General features: G+C 46.1%; 2 protein-coding genes across 5 annotated transcripts in view; both read left to right on the plus strand.

Moving 5' to 3' along the window:
- The window catches only part of DCAF7 (DDB1 and CUL4 associated factor 7), a 33129-nt gene extending 27545 nt beyond the window's left edge, over window positions 1–5584 (plus strand). The window contains exons 7-8 of one of the 2 annotated variants that reach the window (XR_006793223.3): window positions 688–925; window positions 5519–5584. Coding sequence is in view for 1 of the 2 variants with exons in the window: in XM_045888687.3 (XP_045744643.1) it covers window positions 688–860 (173 nt within the window). In the remaining variant the exon portion in view is untranslated. Of the gene's footprint in view, window positions 1–687 lie in introns of both variants that reach the window. The other variant, XM_045888687.3, reaches the window with a different exon arrangement.
- Window positions 5585–9514: 3930 nt separating this feature from the next.
- Window positions 9515–18532, plus strand: LOC123853888 (translational activator of cytochrome c oxidase 1). Of its 3 annotated transcripts, none has more exons than XM_045888686.3 (5): window positions 9515–10004; window positions 11421–11470; window positions 12906–13033; window positions 13544–13721; window positions 14050–18532. In XM_045888686.3, exons 1-5 carry the CDS (start codon window positions 9722–9724, stop codon window positions 14248–14250), a joined length of 840 nt encoding a protein of 279 aa, XP_045744642.1. In that variant the 5' UTR covers window positions 9515–9721; the 3' UTR covers window positions 14251–18532. The 3 variants fall into 3 exon arrangements, with proteins under 3 accessions (XP_045744642.1, XP_064438904.1, XP_045744641.1); XM_045888685.3 differs by having other exon boundaries at window positions 9516–10004; window positions 11421–11527; XM_064582834.1 differs by lacking the exon at window positions 12906–13033 and having other exon boundaries at window positions 11421–11527; window positions 13587–13721.
- Window positions 18533–19138: the final 606 nt, after the last annotated feature.

Genomic DNA, 19138 nt, shown 5'->3' on the forward strand with positions numbered 1-19138 from the left:
ACTCATAACTTTGCCATCCTCATAGTACCACTGTTCTCATTTTGATATATTTTCTTCCAGTCCTTTTTCATGTGCTTATGTATTTTTTTTAAGGTGATTGCCTTCTTTCTGGTATTTCCCAGGGCAAAGAAGGTAGCTTTTCTAGGGAAGATTGTTTTTAATAGCACATGTCCACTCAGCACTTCATCTCATCTGTGTAACACCTCATCGAAGTATAAAAGTTCATGAAATAGGGTAAAATCCCATTAAGCTGAATCATCAGAAAGGGATCTTTAAGTGCTCAAGTACTTTAAGTGGCTGCAAATGACATGTTTGGGGATCATTTTTGTATCCCGTGGTCCTTTCCTGATGCCTGCCCCGGGTAAGAGGTGCCCGTCTAGGTCCCGTTCCACCATCCTAGCTCTGCCGCAGTGACCGGGGCCCTGGGGCACATCAGAGGCCTTGCTCTGAGTGCTGGCTCTGCCGTTCACGGGTTGCATAGCTCTGGGGCTCGGGGCAAGGGCCTGAACATTTCTGAGCCTCAGTTTCTTCATCTATAAAACGGGGGCTTGAAATCAAACCTCCCTGGCTGGGATCTTGGTGAGCAAATGCTTTGTGAACTGTGATCCCTCCACCCTCCCCGAATGCAGGGGCCATTTTCCTCCTTGCCCAAGTTGTGACCTTGCTGCTGGCTTTCTCTGTCACTAGCGGATGATCACCAGGCTCTCATCTGGGACATCCAGCAAATGCCCCGGGCCATCGAGGACCCTATCCTGGCCTACACAGCTGAAGGAGAGATCAACAACGTGCAGTGGGCGTCCACCCAGCCCGACTGGATTGCCATCTGCTACAACAACTGCCTGGAAATACTTCGAGTGTAGCATTGGCGGCGCCTTGCCCACGAGGCGGGGGCTTGTGTGTTTCCTGCCTCTGCCCCATCCCCAAAGTAAGAAGAAGCGTGTTTCTGGTGGCCAGTATGTGTCTCACTGCTTTGCATCACTGTTAGCAGAAGCTGCTCTAGGAGTTCCTGGCCAGTCGTCCCGTCGCCGTCCGCGCCAGGCTCAGTCCTAGTGTGGCGCCTCCTCAGCCCAGGGCCGAGTTTTACAATTTTCTCTCCCTTTCTCTTCTCCTCTGGTTCCTCCATTAAACTTTTCTGTATATTTGTTTGTCAGCTGTTGTGTTAATGAGCACTGCAGGCACTGGCTATGTTTGTACTCCTCTGCCCCAGATGTCTCTTACCTGTCTGCTGCCCGAGGCGGCAATCTGTGTCTGTGTCCTGTTAGCACTTACGTGGGAACAAATACCAATTTGGAGTTGTCTTTCCTCCTATTATCAATGTCTTTAACAAATTTCAACTTTGTATATTTTTTACCTATCAGGCTGATTTTTTTACGAAAAGAACTTTACTCTTCCCGGTTTCTTCCTTTGTCTCATAGTCCACCCCATTAGCACTTCCTCTCTTCCCTCAGTGCCTGGATCTAGCACTGGGCCTTCGACCCCATGAGCAGTTTGCCTTCTTGAATCACTGCCTGACTGCAACGTACCTGACCAGGAGTCCCAGACCGCCTTGGTGCTCTGAAGTCGGCCAGTTCTCTCACCTGTTCTCAGCCCGGCTCTTCTCAAGGGCATTCTGGGCTCCCAGACAGACACGTGAAGCCTTCTGTTACTTCCTGAAGTACCTCTGTCCGACCCCACTGGGACCTGCTGGCCATGTGGTAGGGCTGAGAGAGACAGCGTGTCTGACTTGAAGGGAATGGTTTCAGAAAAGCTGAGCTTAGAGTGCATTTCCAGTACCTAGTTTCCGAGTCGGTGTTTCCCTCCAGATGTAAGTCCCAGGCCATTTTCTTTCACGTCTTGAATGATACGCAAGCACAGTCTGTAAGCTGAACTTTGGTATCTCGATTTGGTTGGTTTACTGTGACTGATGGTTGGCCACTCTTTGAGTGAGAGAGTCCTGCTTGAAAGGCACATAGTCTGTGTGTCTAATCCTGAACAAGATCTTCTTTAGATATGGGAGACTGTCAGCTCCTGGAAGGAGTGGATTAATAGGCTGTGATAATCCCAGGCCGTCAAATAAATAGATAGCTGCAGGGCCAGCCAGTTAAGGTGCACCTGTCACCACCCTCCCACCCCATCCCCCCCCCCCCCCCCCCATTAGGTGCTGAGCAGTATTGGACTTGCAGGCTGCAGTGTTTGTTTCCGTTACATGAGTGAGTTTCACGGAGAGGGCTTGTGTGTGATTCCGGTGGTAGATGAGTCTTTGGGCAGGCAGGGTTTGGGACATGCTCAGAGTCTGGGGGACTTTGGTCTAGCATGTTCTGCCACAGGTTTTTGAGCCCCTCTGAGTTGTGCAGCTGTTGAGTAGGAGAGTAGCAGACCTTACGGCTGGTGGTTTTGTCCACTTGGGTTCTCACCTGCTCTTGAGAAACAAAACAGTTTTGTTCTCCTGGGCCCTTAAACTCTTTTGTTTGAGTCTCCTTTTCCAGAGCAGATGTATTTTTAATCTCCAAAGTCACAGCTCTTTGCTTTACTACACAGGCACTTATCCAAAGAAAAAGGCTCTTTTCTTAGCGTATCTCCCCTTCTACTTTTTCACTTTCTTACTCTGATTTTGAGGCTCTTTAGCTGGCCATCCACTTGAGGTTGACTTTCCTTCATTTACTACCAGATTTGCACTGTGTCATTCAGTGGTGTAAAGTGAGCAGTTCTTGGTCAGAACCCTCCTCTGCTTGTAATTCTTATTTGCTGGTTCCAGGGTCCTTCTCTTAAGGGTAGCAAGTCTAAGTTGATGGTTGCTTGCTCTAGGAGGCCATCAGGTCCTTCCCCTGGGGAAGGGTCTGAGATGGAGGTCAGAGTGTAGGAGGGGCTGGTCGTCCTGGGGCAGGGCTTAACTGCACTGAGTTCTAAGTTAAGATTTCTTTCCTGATCTACACTTAAACGTGGTCTGCATGGTGAGATTTGTCAACTGGAACTGGAAAACAATCAGGAGAAAAAATTAGTAGTAATTAGAATATATTTGCATAAAGTTGCTACTTCTCTGGAAACCAGCAACTTTTGGTGGTTTTTTTTTTTTCCTTGCCCTGTGGGCTCCCAGACCTCTCACCCCTCCCTAGGTCCTGCAGTGCGGTCCTCCTCCTGCTGGCATCGACCTAGGGCCCAGGTGAGACTCCCCAGTCTCCCTGAGCAAACACATACACACTCATGGTTGCTGAGTTGCCAGTATTTTGAAGTCCCAGCTCCCTTTCCCTCCGTTTCCACCAAAGGCCAGGTGGCCTCATGGCTGAGGAGGGGATTTCTGTAGTCTCAAGACTGAGAAAGCCTCTTAGCCAGGCATGCTCCAGGAAGCAGAGATCTGTTGTAGTTTCAAAAGCAAGTGTCTGTTTAATTTGTTCAGGTTTTCAGATTGCCACCCAGAGAGAATGGGTGGGAGGCTCTGGATCTGCTCTCCTTAAGTGTGAGAAGAGCAGTGGCCAGGGCTACCCTGGAAAGGCCACAGGGCAGCATGTCCGGGCTCTGGTTCTCCTGGCGATGGCCCTTCCGTATGCTCCTACCCCCTGGGCGGAAGCTGCCTTTTTTTTCCTTGTCTGCTCTGAGGGGACGGAGAGGTGCTAAATAAATTCGGCTTCAGGTTCCTCGTCAGAGAGTTGGTGAATGGGTACAAGTCCTTCAGGGGCTTGAGTATTTACACCCAAAGGAGTTGGAACCCTCACCTTCTAGGGAGGAAGGGAGCTGCAAGTCGAGGACTTGAAGAGGGAAGATATTTGATCACTGGGTGAGAATTTCTTATCAGAACCAGGATCGGCTCTCAAAGAACCGGTTAAAATTTGGGAAAAAAACAGAAAAAATTGAGACTCCTACAAGGTTTTGATGATAGTTTTGGCTGAAATTTTCGGAGGAGATTTGGGATGTGGGAGAAAATCCATGGTAAGTGTTTCTTTAGATCAAGGGAGAAGATACTAGAGGGCATGAAAGGTCTGGGGTGGCCATGGAATGAGGCTGGGGGCACAGCCTCTGTCAGCCATTTTGGACCATCCGTCAGGTATCTGTGGCACTGGCTAACTGTGGGGACAGGATGGCAGCTCGGGCAGGGAGCCCCTTCCTGCAGCACTGAGCTATAGGTGATGTTCGGTGGCAACATCCACAGGTGGTGGGCGTCCCGTGGCCATTCCTCATCATGGCTCTCCTTGGTTGTAGGCCTGTACAGAGCAGAGGTTGTAAACAGTCCTGCCGATTTTCCTCCCCTCCCTTTTCTTTTCTCTTTCTCTGGCCTTGCCCCCGTAGAACTTTCTCCCTGCTGCATCCTGGGCCTCAAGTCGGAGGCGGTGAAGACAGGTGGGAGCTGCAGGGTTTACCACACCTGGGAGGGCCATCCCCAGTTTGAGAATGTGGCAGCTTCTTTGCCTGCCTGGCTTGGAGTAAGGGAGACTACTCAAGTAGATGCCTCTCTCAACGCAGATGCTTCCCTTTACTCTGTGCACTCCAGGATGAGGAAGGAAGGTCATGCCTGGCACTTAAGTTGGGATTTCCGAGGGAGGAGAGCTGAGCTGAGCTGAGCATCACTGTGAGCCCTGGACGAGGCTTTCGTACTGGCTGGGCCAGCTGCCCCCAGCGTCTCCTGTTGCAGAGCCTTGCCCACCTGTCCCACCTGCACCCTCTTCTTCTCCCACGATTGTCTTTGCCGCTGGCTCTCAGAGTTAAAGGTGTGGCTACACAGTGCGGGCCCTGTCCTCTCAGGCTACTTTGTGGATATTCTTTTTTAAGTTTGGAAACGTGCAGGTGCCTTCCCAAAGAGGCTTGGACTGGTGTATCAAACCAGAAACAAATAAGCTAGTGAAAGTATGAACTCAAGAAGAAAGGTATTGGCAGTCGTTGTAATAGCTAGAAAACTTACAAGGACCCACCTTTAGGACAACCCAGTGACTATGGACTTGTGGTGTCTGCCGTTTAAGAGAAATGCTCTAGCCTGGGGTTGGTTGTGGTAATCCGGTGTGCAACGAGACTTGTTGAGCTACAGCTTTGACTCGGTTGAGTTGAATATGAATCACTTGCTTGGGTTCCTGTGTATTTTATGACCCTGTCAGTGACTTCCCCCTGTCCTCCCCCGAGTGTGAACTTGTAGCATGATTGTACAAACCTCTGTGTAGAAAACGGAGATTCCTTGTTCTCTGAGATGTTAAGCTCTAGCCAATCAATTTCTGTTCCCTCTAGCCTAGTACGCCTGAACTTCATTTCTTGTTACATATTTAAACTTTTCCTCTATACTCTAGGTTTTGTGACCTCCCATGGTCAGGTGGAGAGGAAGCTGCCCCCTACGGAACTGTACTATCACCCGTTTTTCTTTTTAAAATATTATCATCACAGGACTGATTGTACACAGGGCTTGTAATAAAATGTTAACACTGTGCTGTGAAACCATAATGGTAAATCTCCATTGAAGGCGACTTCAAAGGCACCTGAAAGTGGAGTGTTACATCTATGACTTTATTTCTTGCTTCCTGAGTATATTAAACCTAATTTTCACCCTTTCATTCTGTTTCAGCCTCCTGTATAAGAAGTACCGTATTTTCTGCCCATCATACTTTGTAATAAAACTTGAACATGTATAGATTGACTGAATTTCTTCTTGTGATGAATTCAGTTCTTCTCATTCTGCCACTGTGGTCCTGTTCCAGAGATACTGGCTGGGGGCTGAGAGTCCACCCCAGCCCATCTCACTATCTGACAGCCGGAGTCCTCCCTTTTAATAAAACACAGAGCACCTATTCTGTGCCAGGGGCCATGACCCTCAAGTTGCTTGCAGTCTCCCAGATAAACAGTTCCTGGCAATGTTGTGCAATACGGGTGTGTTTAGGCTTACTGGTTGCCCTGAGGAGGAGGTGATCCCCTACGTCTGGGTAGGAGCCAGAGGAGGTCAGGGAAAACTTCACAAGACAAGGGATGTTCAAGCTGAGTTTTGAAGGCTGAGTAGGAGTTCTCTGGGAATAGGGAAAGATACTTAAAGCAGAGAGAACATCCATGTACAATGCTATAGAGGCAAGAAAGAATATGGCCATATTAAGAGAATTATAAGTTGATGTGGGGTTTTGAATGGGGAATGATGGGGAGTGTGACTAGAGAGGTAAGCAGGAGCCAGATCAGACAGAGTCTTTTGTATGAGACTTTGGAAAACTCACACAGAGGGAAGTCATGCTCAGAATTGCACTTTAGGAGTCAGTGAAGAAAATGCCTGAGTAGGGGGTGAAACAGGGAGGCAGTTCACTTATTGTAATAGGACGAGGAGAAGTAAAAGCCTGACCTAAAGCAGGAGCAGGAGGGGAGGAGAGGACGGGGCATAACTGAAGAGATTTAAGAGACAGGGTAGTCAGGATGCAGTAAACTACTGGCTCTGAAGGATGGCAAATGATAACTCCCAGACCCTGTGTGCTTGGACACCAGGTTCTGATGACTGGCTAGGGTTTCCAAGTCCAAGCCAGTTTCCTCAGCCTACGCCCCAGCGTGGTAAGATGGAGGAGTGCCTGTCCCCACTGCTATTCAAATGCTCTAAGTCCTGGTTGAATACTCCCTCCATTTATTTTTATTTTCATTCTGGATTCACACTTAGTCATTTCAAGGGAAGAGAAGGGCAAATTGTGACTGATTTTGTGAGCCAGTATTCGGCAAGTAACTGCCATCGTGTCAGAAGCATTGAGCTGGGGGTGGCAGTAGGTCTGGGGAAAAGTATGTCCTCTAAGAGTTTATGGGGCGCCTGGCCGGCTCCGTCAGTAGAGCACGCGACCCTTAATCTCAGGGCTGTGAGTTCAAGCCCCACGTTGGGTGTGAAGCCTACTTTTAAAACAAACAAAAAACCACTTTCAAGAGTTTAGACTCTACGTGGCCAAATGAGCACCTGCTGGCTCTGTTAGAACTGTGCTATATGGTCAACAACATGTATGGGAAATAGGAGATTCCTGTTTTAAGGGGAGCTCTGGGAGAGTCGTACTGGCGGTATTCATCTTGCTAGCCTGGGCTAAGCTGCAGTAACCAACCCCCACATTGCAGAGACTGAACACAACAAAATTTTACTTTTTGCTTATGTGAAGTCCTTTCGAGTTTGGTCAGCTACATCATCCAGAACTTGTGGCCTCCAAGGTTGCTTAGAAGGGGAAACTATGTTAGGAATAGTTTTGCCCATATCTGCCAAATTTAGTAACATGATTCCAACCTAACTGCAAGGACATTTAAGAAAGACAGTCTGCCTGTACACCTAGGAAGAGGAAATAAAGTGGCGGATAAATAGTTTTGTCTCTGCCACACCCATCAAATTAGCAGCCAAGCTCATTGTTAATGATTTCAATGATCCTGAAAACCAGGCTCTAGAGATGGTTCAGTCATCTGTGAATTTATCTTGAATATTAGCTTAGACAGAAAGTAAAATTCTGCCCTGCTGTTCATCACAGATAGACACATAAAACCAGTTGCAAAGTTAACAGGAAACAATATTTCATCCAAGCACACCTGCAACTTAGAGTGTTATAAAATTCCCTTCTCTGAGTGACTGCTTTTCTTTTTTTTAATTCACTGAGAAACTTTGTTCTCTAAAATCAGAGACTCCTGTTTGAAATTCTATCAGGGAGAATGAAGACTTGTAGTCTTGCTTGGAGAATCTAAGTCACTCTTGACAGAGAAGCAGCCTTTATTTCCAACCCAGGTATAGAACTTCAGAGCAGGTGTTTCTGAACATGGCACTCCCCATTTAGCTTCGTAGTTTGCACAGAAACTGAGCTCGGTCTGCTTTGCAGTCCAGAGCTGATGTTGACCCACTTCTCATACAGCTCTGTGTTCCGTTGAGCCTATCAAACTCTATTTCATTGAAATTTCACCTAACTTCCACCTTTCCCCACAATCCTATAATAATTATCTTTTCCTTTGGTGAGACACCCCACCATCCTTCTGGTGTGGAGTTTTCCTTGTTGGACTGAGTCTGTAGCCTGACTTTGTTGAACTACAGGTTTGCCCTGGTAGACTTAGGCTGCTTGGACTAGGGCAATCTCAGACTTTACTTTGGCCTTCATGCTTATTTGTGCTTATAAATTCCCTTAATTTTCTTTTTGCTATTCAAAGTTACATATTAAACTATATTTTTAAATGACAAAAAAGTAATACTATATATGAATAGCTAGTAAGCACATGAAAAGATCTTTGACATCACTAGTCATGAGGGAAATACGAATCAAAAGCACAATGAGATATCACTTTATACTCACTAGTGGCAACAGCTATGGTCAAAAAGAGGTAAGTGTTGGCAAGGATGTGGAGAAAAGTGGAAACCTCATGCATTGCTGGTGGGAACATAAAATAATGCAACTGTTTTGGGAAGCAGTCTGGCAGTTCCTTTCAAAAGATTAAACTGAGTTACTACACAACCCATCAATTCCACCTCTAGGTATATACAAGAGAAACAAAAACATATCTATACGAAAACTTGTATTTGAATGTTCATGACAATATTATAATAGTCAAAAGGTGGAAAAAAATCCAAGTGTCCATCAACTGATGAATGGATAAATAAAACATTGTAGCTTCATGGCATTATTGATATTATTTGGCAATAAAAGAGGAATGAAGTACTGATACATGCTATATCAATGAACCCTGAAAACATCATGCTAAGTGAAAGAAGCCAGTCACAAAGGACCACATATTGTATGATTCTATTCATGTGAAATGTCCAGAATAGGCAAACCCATAGAGGAAGAAGTAAATTGGTAGTATCTTAGGACTGAGTAAATTGGGGGAAAATGGAGAATGACTGCTAATGGATACAGGGTTTCTTTTTGGGGTGACTAAAATGTAAAATTGATTATGGTGATGGTAACACAAATCTCTGAATACATACACTAAAAACCATTATACACTTTAAATTGGTGACTTGTATGACATGTGAATTATTTCAATAAAGCTGTTACTAAGAAACAAAAAAACAACTATGCTGGACACAGGGGTCCCGTCCTGCTCTCAAAGAATTTAATACTGTGGCGGAGACAAACATTTTTGGGTAAGTGCTAAGGTACAGGCGAGTATGAAGGATCATGTGAGCACAAAGTAGGGCATCTGAGCCCAACAGGAGAATTAGGGGATGTTTTCCTTTGGTGGAAAATGATGTCCGAACTGAATCTTGAAGGAAAAACAAAATTTAGCGAGGCGAAGTCAAGTGGAACAAGGATCAGCAAAGCCCCAGGTTTGTGCTGAATACAGGAACTTGGAAAAGTACAAGAGCAATCTGATGTTTGTAATATGGCAAAGTTCAAGGAGGAGAGTGCCGAGCCCATCACAGAGTAGCTTGGATAATAAACAACAACAATAATAAATTCCTAAGTGAAATATTAGTTAAAGCTAAAAATTTGAGTTGGACTCTGATAAAAGTCGCCCCCACCTCGGCCCCGGCTCTGCACAGGTGCGAGAAAGGAGCAAGTACCGTGCGGCGGAACGGATTTTTCGGGCGGTGGGGGCGCGTTTCTGGAACGGACCGGGGAAAGGAAGTGCGCTGCATTATCTAAGGCACCCGCGCCCGGCTTCCGCGGGTTTGCTATTGGGACGGTCGCGTCCGGGCTGCCCGGGGCTGGCCTGAGCCCTTGGGTCTCTGGTGACGGGTAGAGGCGGCCGCAGGCTCAGGACCTGCTCGTTTCCGCCTCGGACGCCACGGGCTGACCTTGGCCGCTGCTCGTTGGCTGTTCTTGCTGACCTTGGTCCAGGGTCGGCGCCGATGGCAGCTTGGGCCGCCGTCAGCCTGAGCAGGGTCGCTGCCCGGTGCTTGCCGGGGGCGCGAGGCCCCGGGGTCCGGGCGGCTCTTCCGCCCCCCCGCGCGGCTTCCCAGCCTGAGCCCACGGGCTGTACCCCCGCTCTGGGCAGGACGCTGCACCTCACCGCGGCGGTCCCCGCCGGGCACAACAAGTGGTCCAAAGTCCGGCATATCAAGGGTCCCAAGGACGCCGAAAGGAGTCGCATCTTCTCCAAGCTCTGTTTGAGCATCCGCCTGGCAGTTAAAGGTAAGTCACCCGCTGCTGCCCTCTCTGCGCCCACAGCTAAACCAGCCCCCCCCCCCCCTTGGTCCTTCATATCCTTTTCTTTCCCTAATTCCCACTTCATAAACGCTCAGGGCACCTACCTACATTGTATGTCTCCACTCACCTTTCCAGATGCTGAGCACCGGCCTGCGTGGCAGGGAGTTGCTCTTAGGACGATAAATAATGGTAAAAGTGACTTCATTCTAGTGTGTAGCCGGGTACTTCATAGAAACAGACCCTAAGAGTAAGGTCACATGTGTATCTTGCCTGAAGAGACAAATCAAGCCCTCTAGTCCCCTCTGGTAGCACATAGGCTGTGGAAGGGGCATGGAGTAAATCTATTACTGGCCCAGTCTCAGTTTGCTTCATTAGGGTTTCCTAAGAAGACACATTTACTGGAAGGTAAGTTTGCAACCTTGTCTTTTTCAATTGTGTAGCCGCTGCAAGAGGACTTTTTTGTTTTTGTATTTAGTGTCAGATACCTGTAGGAGTGGAGAAAAAAGTCCTGTAAAAATCATGGACTTTGGGGTCAGGAAGACTTGGTTTCTGTCACTTACTAACTGTATGACCTTGAGCAAATGGCTTAACCTTGCTGAGTTTCAGTTTCCTTCTGTAAAACTCGGATAGTACCCACCGTATGGTCGTTTCTGGCACATAATAGGCACTCAGTAAATACTACTTTACCCCTAGAACTCATGCCTGATATTTCTCTTGGCTTCCTTCTAAATTCTTGATAATTGAGTGAGATCAACACTATTGTTTGTTATATGCACTGGTAACACAGAATAATGAGGTATAGTCCCTACCCTGAGAGACAGCATTATTACCTGCTGTCATACGAGCATTTCAATAATTACACACAAAATAGTAGAGTCACAGCAAGGGGTATTAATAAGTCCAGGAAATGTTGGTACCATGTTCATCCCTTACCTCTTCATCTGATGCAAAGTGGTATTTGCTGAAACCTAGCAGAAAGATATCCATCATTAAAGAGTGAATTAGAGGGGCGCCTGGGTGGCTCAGTCATTAAGCGTCTGCCTTCGGCTCAGGTCATGATCCGGGGGCCCTGGGATCAAGCCCCGCATCGGGCTCCCTGCTCCACGGGAAGCCTGCTTCTCCCTCTCCCACTCCCCCTGCTTGTGTTCCCTCTCTCGCTGTGTCTCTCTGTCAAATAAATAAAATCTTAAAAAAAAATAAAATAGTGAATTAGAAACTTCTTTTCCAAAATACTTCTCCATATTCCATTTAAACACTGAATAAATATTCTAAATTAACTGAGAGCCAAGTGGTGACTTGCTGCTCTTTTGGCTGGGTGGGGGTGGGTAGAATGGCAGAAATCCCTTCTTTCTCCCCGGCTGTAATGAGATGTGTTCACTCACTCTTTTCTCTCTATCTCAGAAGGAGGCCCCAACCCTGAGCACAACAGCAGTCTGGCCAACATCTTAGAGGTGTGTCGCAGCAAGCACATGCCCAAGTCAACGATTGAGGCATCGCTGAAAATGGGGGTGTGTCCTCAGTTTGACTTCTTGTTATTGATCACAGCCCCTCCAGGGCCCATGTCTGGAAGGCCACCAAACACTCCTTAGATTATCAGAGAGACGGGTAGCATTGTGGTTGATACCCTCAATACAGAGCCTTCTGGTGGCTCTCTGACCTTGGACATTGGTTATGGGCATACAATCAGGAATAGGATGAATAGACAATGTACAGAACCAGACGGCCTAGGACTACTCAGCCAAAGTGTGAGGAGATGAGGTAGAAAGAAGGGGCTACAATGTGGGGAATGTTAGATTGAGGAAGGATGTGTTTTTCAGGTATTTATGCCGTAAAGGAGAAGAGCCAGTAGAAAGGGAGACGGGGCATTAGTGATGGTGGGAGGGGCAGGGTTAGAGCCCAGTAATGGGAATTGTCTTTGAGCCCAGGTGAGAGGATACCTCTTCCTCTGGGACAGTAGGAAGGATTTGAGGAAGTGATAAGCATCTTAATAGCTAATAATTATTGAGTGCTTACTCTAGGCCAACCACTTTGAAAGAACTTTGTATGCATTATCTCACTGAATCCTCAAAGCAACCTTAAGTGGAAACTGAGACACAGAAAGATTAGGTGACCAAGTCCCATGGAAAATGACAGAGTTGAAACCAGACAGACTCTAGAACCTGTTCTCTAACCATTATACATACACATGCCTTCATGTGGGCTTTGGTGCGGATAAAGTGGAAGTAGAGGATTTCTCCCCACCTGCTGATCTTTTATTTCCTTTGTGAAAGAAGAAGGAAGAAATTGTCATTTGAGTTCCTGGTAAGGCAGCGGTGCTGGGAGAGAGTGGTGAAGGTCAGATGTGTGGGCAAGGGATGAGTGGAGGCGGCATGGGAGGTCCAATGAGACTGGTCACTAGACCTTTGATGAATTGTTGGAATTTTGTGGCCATGCTATTTTCAGTGGTTCTTATGATAGGGCCCAGGTGTGCTATTTCCTAAAGCGATACTCAGCACCCCAGGGGTAGGAGACTTCACAGGTGGTTTCATGCGGGTTGGGTGTAGGAGGATGAGTCTTGGTAGGAGTGTGGGGGGTGGTGTATGTGTTAGATGTGGGATTCAGCTGGGACAGGGAGGAAATGAAACTAGGAGATGACTGATTGTTCAGGGACCAGAGAAACAGACTCCCTTCCCAGTAAGGGGTCGTACTTGTAATTACTTCAAAAGTTGGTCCCAAAGGGCCACTTCTCAGACGTGGGGGGGGGGGGGGGGGGCGGCGACAATAAAGATTTGAGACCCTAAGCTGTACCCCGGAGTGCCCATCCCATGGAGTCAGTATCTGTGTTCTGGGCTGGGGTGCAAGAGGGAATTGGGAAACAGGAAAATGTGCTCATGTTGTTTATTGCAGAAAACCAAGGATGTTTATTTGCTGTATGAGGGCCGAGGCCCTGGTGGCTCTTCTCTGCTCATTGAGGCATTATCTAACAGTAGCTCCAAGTGCTATTCAGACATCAGACATATCCTGAACAAGAATGGGTAGGTGTAGGTCTGGGGAGAGTGGAAGGGTATGAAGCCTTGAGGTTCCAATTCTTTGCAAGGAAAGTACAGTTGTTGCTGGTGGTGTTTCAAGTTGTAAGCATACTTCATCCTCAGCAGAATCCAAATGGGGTCATTTATTCTCCCTTAATTCGTTCTGTACTAGGCAGGACCCAGAAGACTTGCTCATCAGGTGGAGAAGGGGCCCTTTGTCCCATTTTCCCCTTCTATAGCCATATGATGTCCAGGTCTTAAAATGTAGCACCAAGACTGGAATCTTAAATGATGAGCAACGTCTTTGCATCCCCTAAACTGCAATCAGGGCAGAAAGAAGGGGATGGGGACATGTTTGGATTTTTCCCTTGCCTGGTGGTAGCTGCATATTCTCCTTCAGAAGTATGCATGTCTATATTCCAAAGGCTGGGTGAGAAATAGAGTGATTAGAATGCGGTGCTATGTGGAGCTGAGTGTCTACAGGCGTTCAGTCTGGCGTGTTTCCTTTCCTTTGAGGGGAATGATGGCTGATGGAGCTCGCCACTCTTTTGACAAAAAGGGGGTGATCGTGGTTGGAGTGGAGGACAGAGAGAAGAAAGCTGTGAACCTAGAGCATGCCCTGGAGCTGGCAATCGAAGCAGGAGCTGAAGATGTCAAGGAAACTGAAGACGAAGAGGAAAAGAACATTTTTAAAGTGAGTACGAAGCTTGACGTTTGGTGGACTTTCGAGAGGGTCCTAATAGATGCATTAAGGCGTGCTTCTTTCTGTTTCTTCTTTCTCATGCCCTGGGGTACAAGTGACATAAAGAGTTCACGTATTGCATAAACATTTATTAAGCAAATACTAGATAGGGCTTACTCAGGACTACTAGAAAGATTCAGAACTCTGAAAACTGTATCTCTGCTATTAAGAACTTAAACACAGTGATTCATACAGTAGTTCCATTCAGGTTTTGCAGAGTTCTGACTGGCTTTATTCTGCTATCTCCTGGCCTCACCTCTTGACTTTCTTTTGTCCCTAGTTTATTTGTGATGCCTCTTCACTGCATCAAGTGAGGAAGAAGCTGGACTCCCTGGGCTTGTGTTCGGTGTCCTGTTCACTAGAATTCATCCCCAACACAAAGGTGCAGCTGGCTGACCCCGACCTGGAGCAGGCCGCCCTTCTCATCCAGGCTCTTGGCAACCATGACGACGTGATCCAGGTCTATGACAACATTGAGTAACCAGGCTCTGTGTGCCCCCGGGGGCCTTCTTAGGCAACTGGCAGCTCATTCTGGAGCACAGGCTTCTGCAGCGACTCTGAGACTGAAGCAGATTGGAGGCCTAGCAGGTTAGGAGGCATAAAACCAAGACCTGCAGCTTTGTGGCCAAGGGAATCACCAACTCCGTGGGGCCTCTTTGTCAGCTCTGCTGGTGTCTCAGAGCCCTCCTGGCTGCAGGGTGGAGCCAGCCGGCTAACCAGACTCTGATCTTAGGAAGTTGGCCCTTGTGGGCATGGCAGGTGCCCTGAGGGCCCTTGTACTAGAAACTGCTCTTAAATAATGTGACTGATCTGAGTTGCTATACTCCTGTTGTATGGCTCTTGAGTTTTCCTGGGTTTTTATCCAGCTGTTGGGATGCTCTTGACTTCCTTTGAAGTCTGTAGGTTTAGTTTCACTACTCCAGTCCCAGCCCTTTTTTTTTTGACCAGAGAAATGTAGCTCTCTACAGGGACCACTCTGTGCTCTAATGCTGGTCTGGTGGCCTAAAGCTGTCATTAATCATGCAAATAGTATTTGTCAAACACCTGTGTACCAGGAACTGCACTTAACCAGGAGCACAAGCTGTTCAGTTGGTGCCCTGTGTTAGATCCTGCTCTAAGACATAGGACCTCAGAGGTCAGACACAGGACTGCTGTCTGCTGGAACTACCCTAGGGCAGTGTGAACTGCTGTGCATGCATCCTTGTTCTCTTCTTGGGGCCTCTGTGCCCTCCTTCTGCCAGACAGCTTAAGGCTCTAACACAGTAGGAAATCAAGTGCCAATGATAAGGGACTCCCAGGCCCTGCCTCACCCAGGCCCCATGTGTTCTGAGATTGGTCAGAGCAGACCTGTCAGCAGATTGGACTGCTCTCAGGAAAGGCTACGCCAAGCTGGCTTTGAAAGCTACTTGATCGCCAGAATGCCCGCCCTAGCTCCTTTTCATCCCTGCTGCCGAATGATGCGGCACGGAACTGGAGAGGAAATGAGAGTAGAAGGAGGGTGAAGGACTGAGTCAGAGCCTAGCCAGCTGGGAAAGAGGACCCTTCGTACCTTTGGCTCCTAAGTGTCACTTTTGGGTTTAGAGAGACCGGGAGTGCCAGTCACCTGTGCAGGGGCCTGTCACACATGTCAGGCCTGGAGTGGCTTTTTGATCATTTATTCTCCCTTAATTCGTTCTGTACTAGGCAGGACCCAGAAGACTTGCTCATCAGGTGGAGAAGGGGCCCTTTGTCCCATTTTTCCCTTCTATAGCCATATGATGTCCAGGTCTTAAAATGTAGCACCAAGACTGGAATCTTAAATGATGAGCAATGTCTTTGCATCCCCTAAACTGCAATCAGGGCAGAAAGAAGGGGATGGGGATATGTTTGGATTTTTTCCCTTGCCTGGTGGTAGCTACATAATCTCCTTCAGAAGTATGCATGTCGGGCGCCTGGGTGGCTCAGTTGGTTAAGCGACTGCCTTCAGCTCAGGTCATGATCCTGGAGTCCCCAGATCAAGTCCCGCATCGGGCTCCCCGCTCAGCGGGGAGTCTGCTTCTCCCTCTGACCCTCCCCCATCTCATGCTCTCTCTCTCGCTCTCTCTCATTCTCTCTCAAATAAATAAATAAAATCTTTAAAAAAAAAAAAAAAGAAGTATGCATGTCTATATTCCAAAGGCTGGGTGAGAAATGGCTTTTTGATCCCTGTTACTCACCTACTCATAAGTCGTGTAAGCCAGTTCTGAGATCAGAGTAATTTTCCTGAAGGAGCTTCAGGTAAATGAGGAGAACAAAAACCAAATTGGCTGGCTATAAATAATAACTTCAGCTTCTAGGAAAACAGATTACTAATTCCATGATGACTTTAACAGTTGGAGAGCAAAGGCTAAGGAAAGAAAAACCAATGAAATAACCCACAAAATGCCAAAGCATATCTCTTATACCTAATTTCATAATCATGATACCACCTGGCATTCTTTAGTTGTTTTTTTTTTTTTTTAAGATTTATTTGTAAGCGAGAGAGCAGGGGGAGGGGCAGAGGGAGAGAGAGAGAATCCCAAGCAGGCTCCACACTCAGCACTGAGCCCAACGCAGGGCTCGATCTTATGACCCTGAGATCATGACCTGAGCTGAAATCAAGAGTTGGATGCTTAACCAACTGAGCCACCCAGGTGCCCCACATTCCTTAGTTTTTAAAGGAGATAACTCATCCAAATAGTGCACTTCAAAGTTTAAGTGCTGCTTTGTAATTTATAAGATACTTTTACGTGTTATTTATTTTATTTTCACAGCAAACCTATAAAATAATCAGGCCAAGTATTTTATGCACAAATGGTCTCATAGCCAAGCAGGTGAGAATAGGTCTAATACTACACCTTACATTGATAGACCTTGGTTTATAAAAATAGTTGTTTTGTAAATGTTTAATATAATTATAATTTGGAAGAATCTGATAATTTCTGATCTGAGAAATCTGCACCAGGAGAGTCTGCTCTGGTAGGGAACTTGGCTATTCATGTGAATAGTCCTCTAATGTAATAGATAGGATTTGCTAATCAGGACTTTTGTGTAACCAGTTTTCTTACAGCAAGGCTTTGAATGGTTCTGCACTGACCCCTGGTGGTGCCCTGCAGTCTTTCCTGTGGCTAATATGGGAAAGGCAGAAATGAAGCCTTATTTGGACCTGTTCTGCCTCTAAGACTGCTAGAGACCCTTAGCTACATAGGTTAAATAGTTAAGTAACTATTTAACTGAATAGTTAAGTAGAGAGGATATGCATTATTCTGCCACTAAAAATTATTTTTTGAAGAAATTTTATGTCAGAAAATGTTTACAATGTAAAGTGGAAAACAAAGATGTAAAGCTATGTGTATAATATGGTCCCAATTTTAAAAATATAGTCATACTTTATGAACTCTAAAAGAAAAAGAGTAGAAGGAAGTGTATCAGAATCTCAAAACTGGTTATCTCTCGGTGGTGATGTTATCACTGAGTTTTATTTTCTATAATCATATATTTTATCAGGGGAAACATTTTTAAAAAAAGAAAACTAGTCACATTATTGTCCAGCTAGGGTGACAGCAGGTGAGAGGCCAGGAGTCAGGCATACCTTAAACTCCAAAGAATGAGATCTGGTCTTGGCTTGGCCTTATCTTTGGTCATTGTCTTAGCAGACAAAATCGTTCAGTGCTTTGCAGCTGGCTTCAGCTCACTTTCAAGTGACCTTCCATGGGATGGGAGTATTTGTGACAGGTTCCGTCCATAGCCTTGACTCTCACAAGAAGCGTTCACGTGGTATGTAGCCGCCTTCCCTTTGCCAGAGGCCCCAGCTAAATCGAACAGGAACCATGAAGGCTCTGCTTCCAGCCCACAATGGAAATTCAGCCATGGCCTGAGTTACTCTTTTGTTGTTTTGTTTTGTTTTGTTTTGTTTTACTCTCTGAAACTTATAGCACAACAGTGAATAAAACTTCACATTCGAAGAAACCCCAACTTGTAGACTTTTATTTGAATCCCTGGGGACTCCTCTGGAGCCATTCTGAAGAGGAAATAAATGAGCCAGTAGGTCTGGCAAGAGTGAGTGTTATGATAGATACCATACTAGTCTTGACCGGAACTGCTTTCTCCCCTTATGCCCTCCCCAGACGCTGAACAGGATAGTAGTTTTTGCTTTTCCGCTTTTTGTCTTTCTTTTGTCCATGTGAAAGAGGTCTGTGTTTTTGGAATGAATAAGTGACCCTCAAATGGGGGGATTCCCTACCCCCTTCCTCCTAAGATATAACCACCATTAACAATCTACTCTGTATTATTTTACTCCTTGGAACCAATCTGCTGGGGAACAGATTTAAACTCTGCCAATTGCCAGCAACCTTGGACAAAAATTTAACCTCTTTGCATCTATTTCCTCGTCTACAAAATGAGTACAATAGTATGATATCATAGGGCTATTTTGACAAGTAAGTTAACATATGTTAAGCACTTAAAACAGTGCCTGGCAATAGTAAGTGCTCAATAAATGTTGGCCTTTCACCCACCCCCACTAAGTATGAATGAACATTTTTTAAAACTGAAATGTGATCACCTTCTACATTTCTGCTTTATAAGTTGTTTTTGTTTTTTTCATTTCACAATGTATCCTGGATGCTGCAATGAACATTACTTACCTTTGCTCACTTGCCTAGTGTTCCTTAGGATAAATTTATAGAAATGGAATTTCTAAATGAAAAGCAATTTTTCCCTATTAGTTAATGTCAATAATATATAAAATATCACAGTTGTAAAAATCTTCTCTGAGGTAGACATCATTCCTTAATAATGCAGATAAAATAACTGGTTGAACTAGTGATCTGAATATATTCTTTACCTCTGAATTAAAAGGACTTTCATTAGGGGCGCCTGGGTGGTTCAGTTGGTTAAGTGTCTGCCTTCAGTTCAGATCATGATCTCGGGGTTCTGGGATCGAGCCCTGCATTGGGCTCCCTGCTCAGTGGGGAGTCTGCTTCTCCCTCTGCCCACACTCATGCTCACTCTTTCTTCTCAAATAAATAAATAAAAATAAATCTTTAAAAAAAAAGAATTTTCACCAAATCAGGTGGTAGCTTTGTTGGGTTTTTTCTTTCTTTTTTTTTTTCCAGAGAGCATGCACATAAGCAGGGGTGGGGGGCAGAGGGAGAGAGAAAGAGAATCTTAAGCAGGCTTCACACCCAGCTTGGAGCCTGACGCAGGGCTCAGTCTTGACCCTGACATCATGACCTGAGCCAAAATCAAGAGTCTGACCCTTAACCAACTGAGCCACCCAAGCACCCCTTGTTTTCTTGTTTAATACCAAATTCATTGAGCTATCCCTGAAAAGAATTCATTCATGTTTATTATTCCCTATCTTGTGTCCA

This window comes from Mirounga angustirostris, unplaced genomic scaffold (assembly GCF_029215605.1).
Source record: "Mirounga angustirostris isolate CCGP_5_RB_7025 unplaced genomic scaffold, mMirAng1.0.hap1 SCAF_17, whole genome shotgun sequence".
Taxonomy (NCBI): domain Eukaryota; kingdom Metazoa; phylum Chordata; class Mammalia; order Carnivora; family Phocidae; genus Mirounga; species Mirounga angustirostris.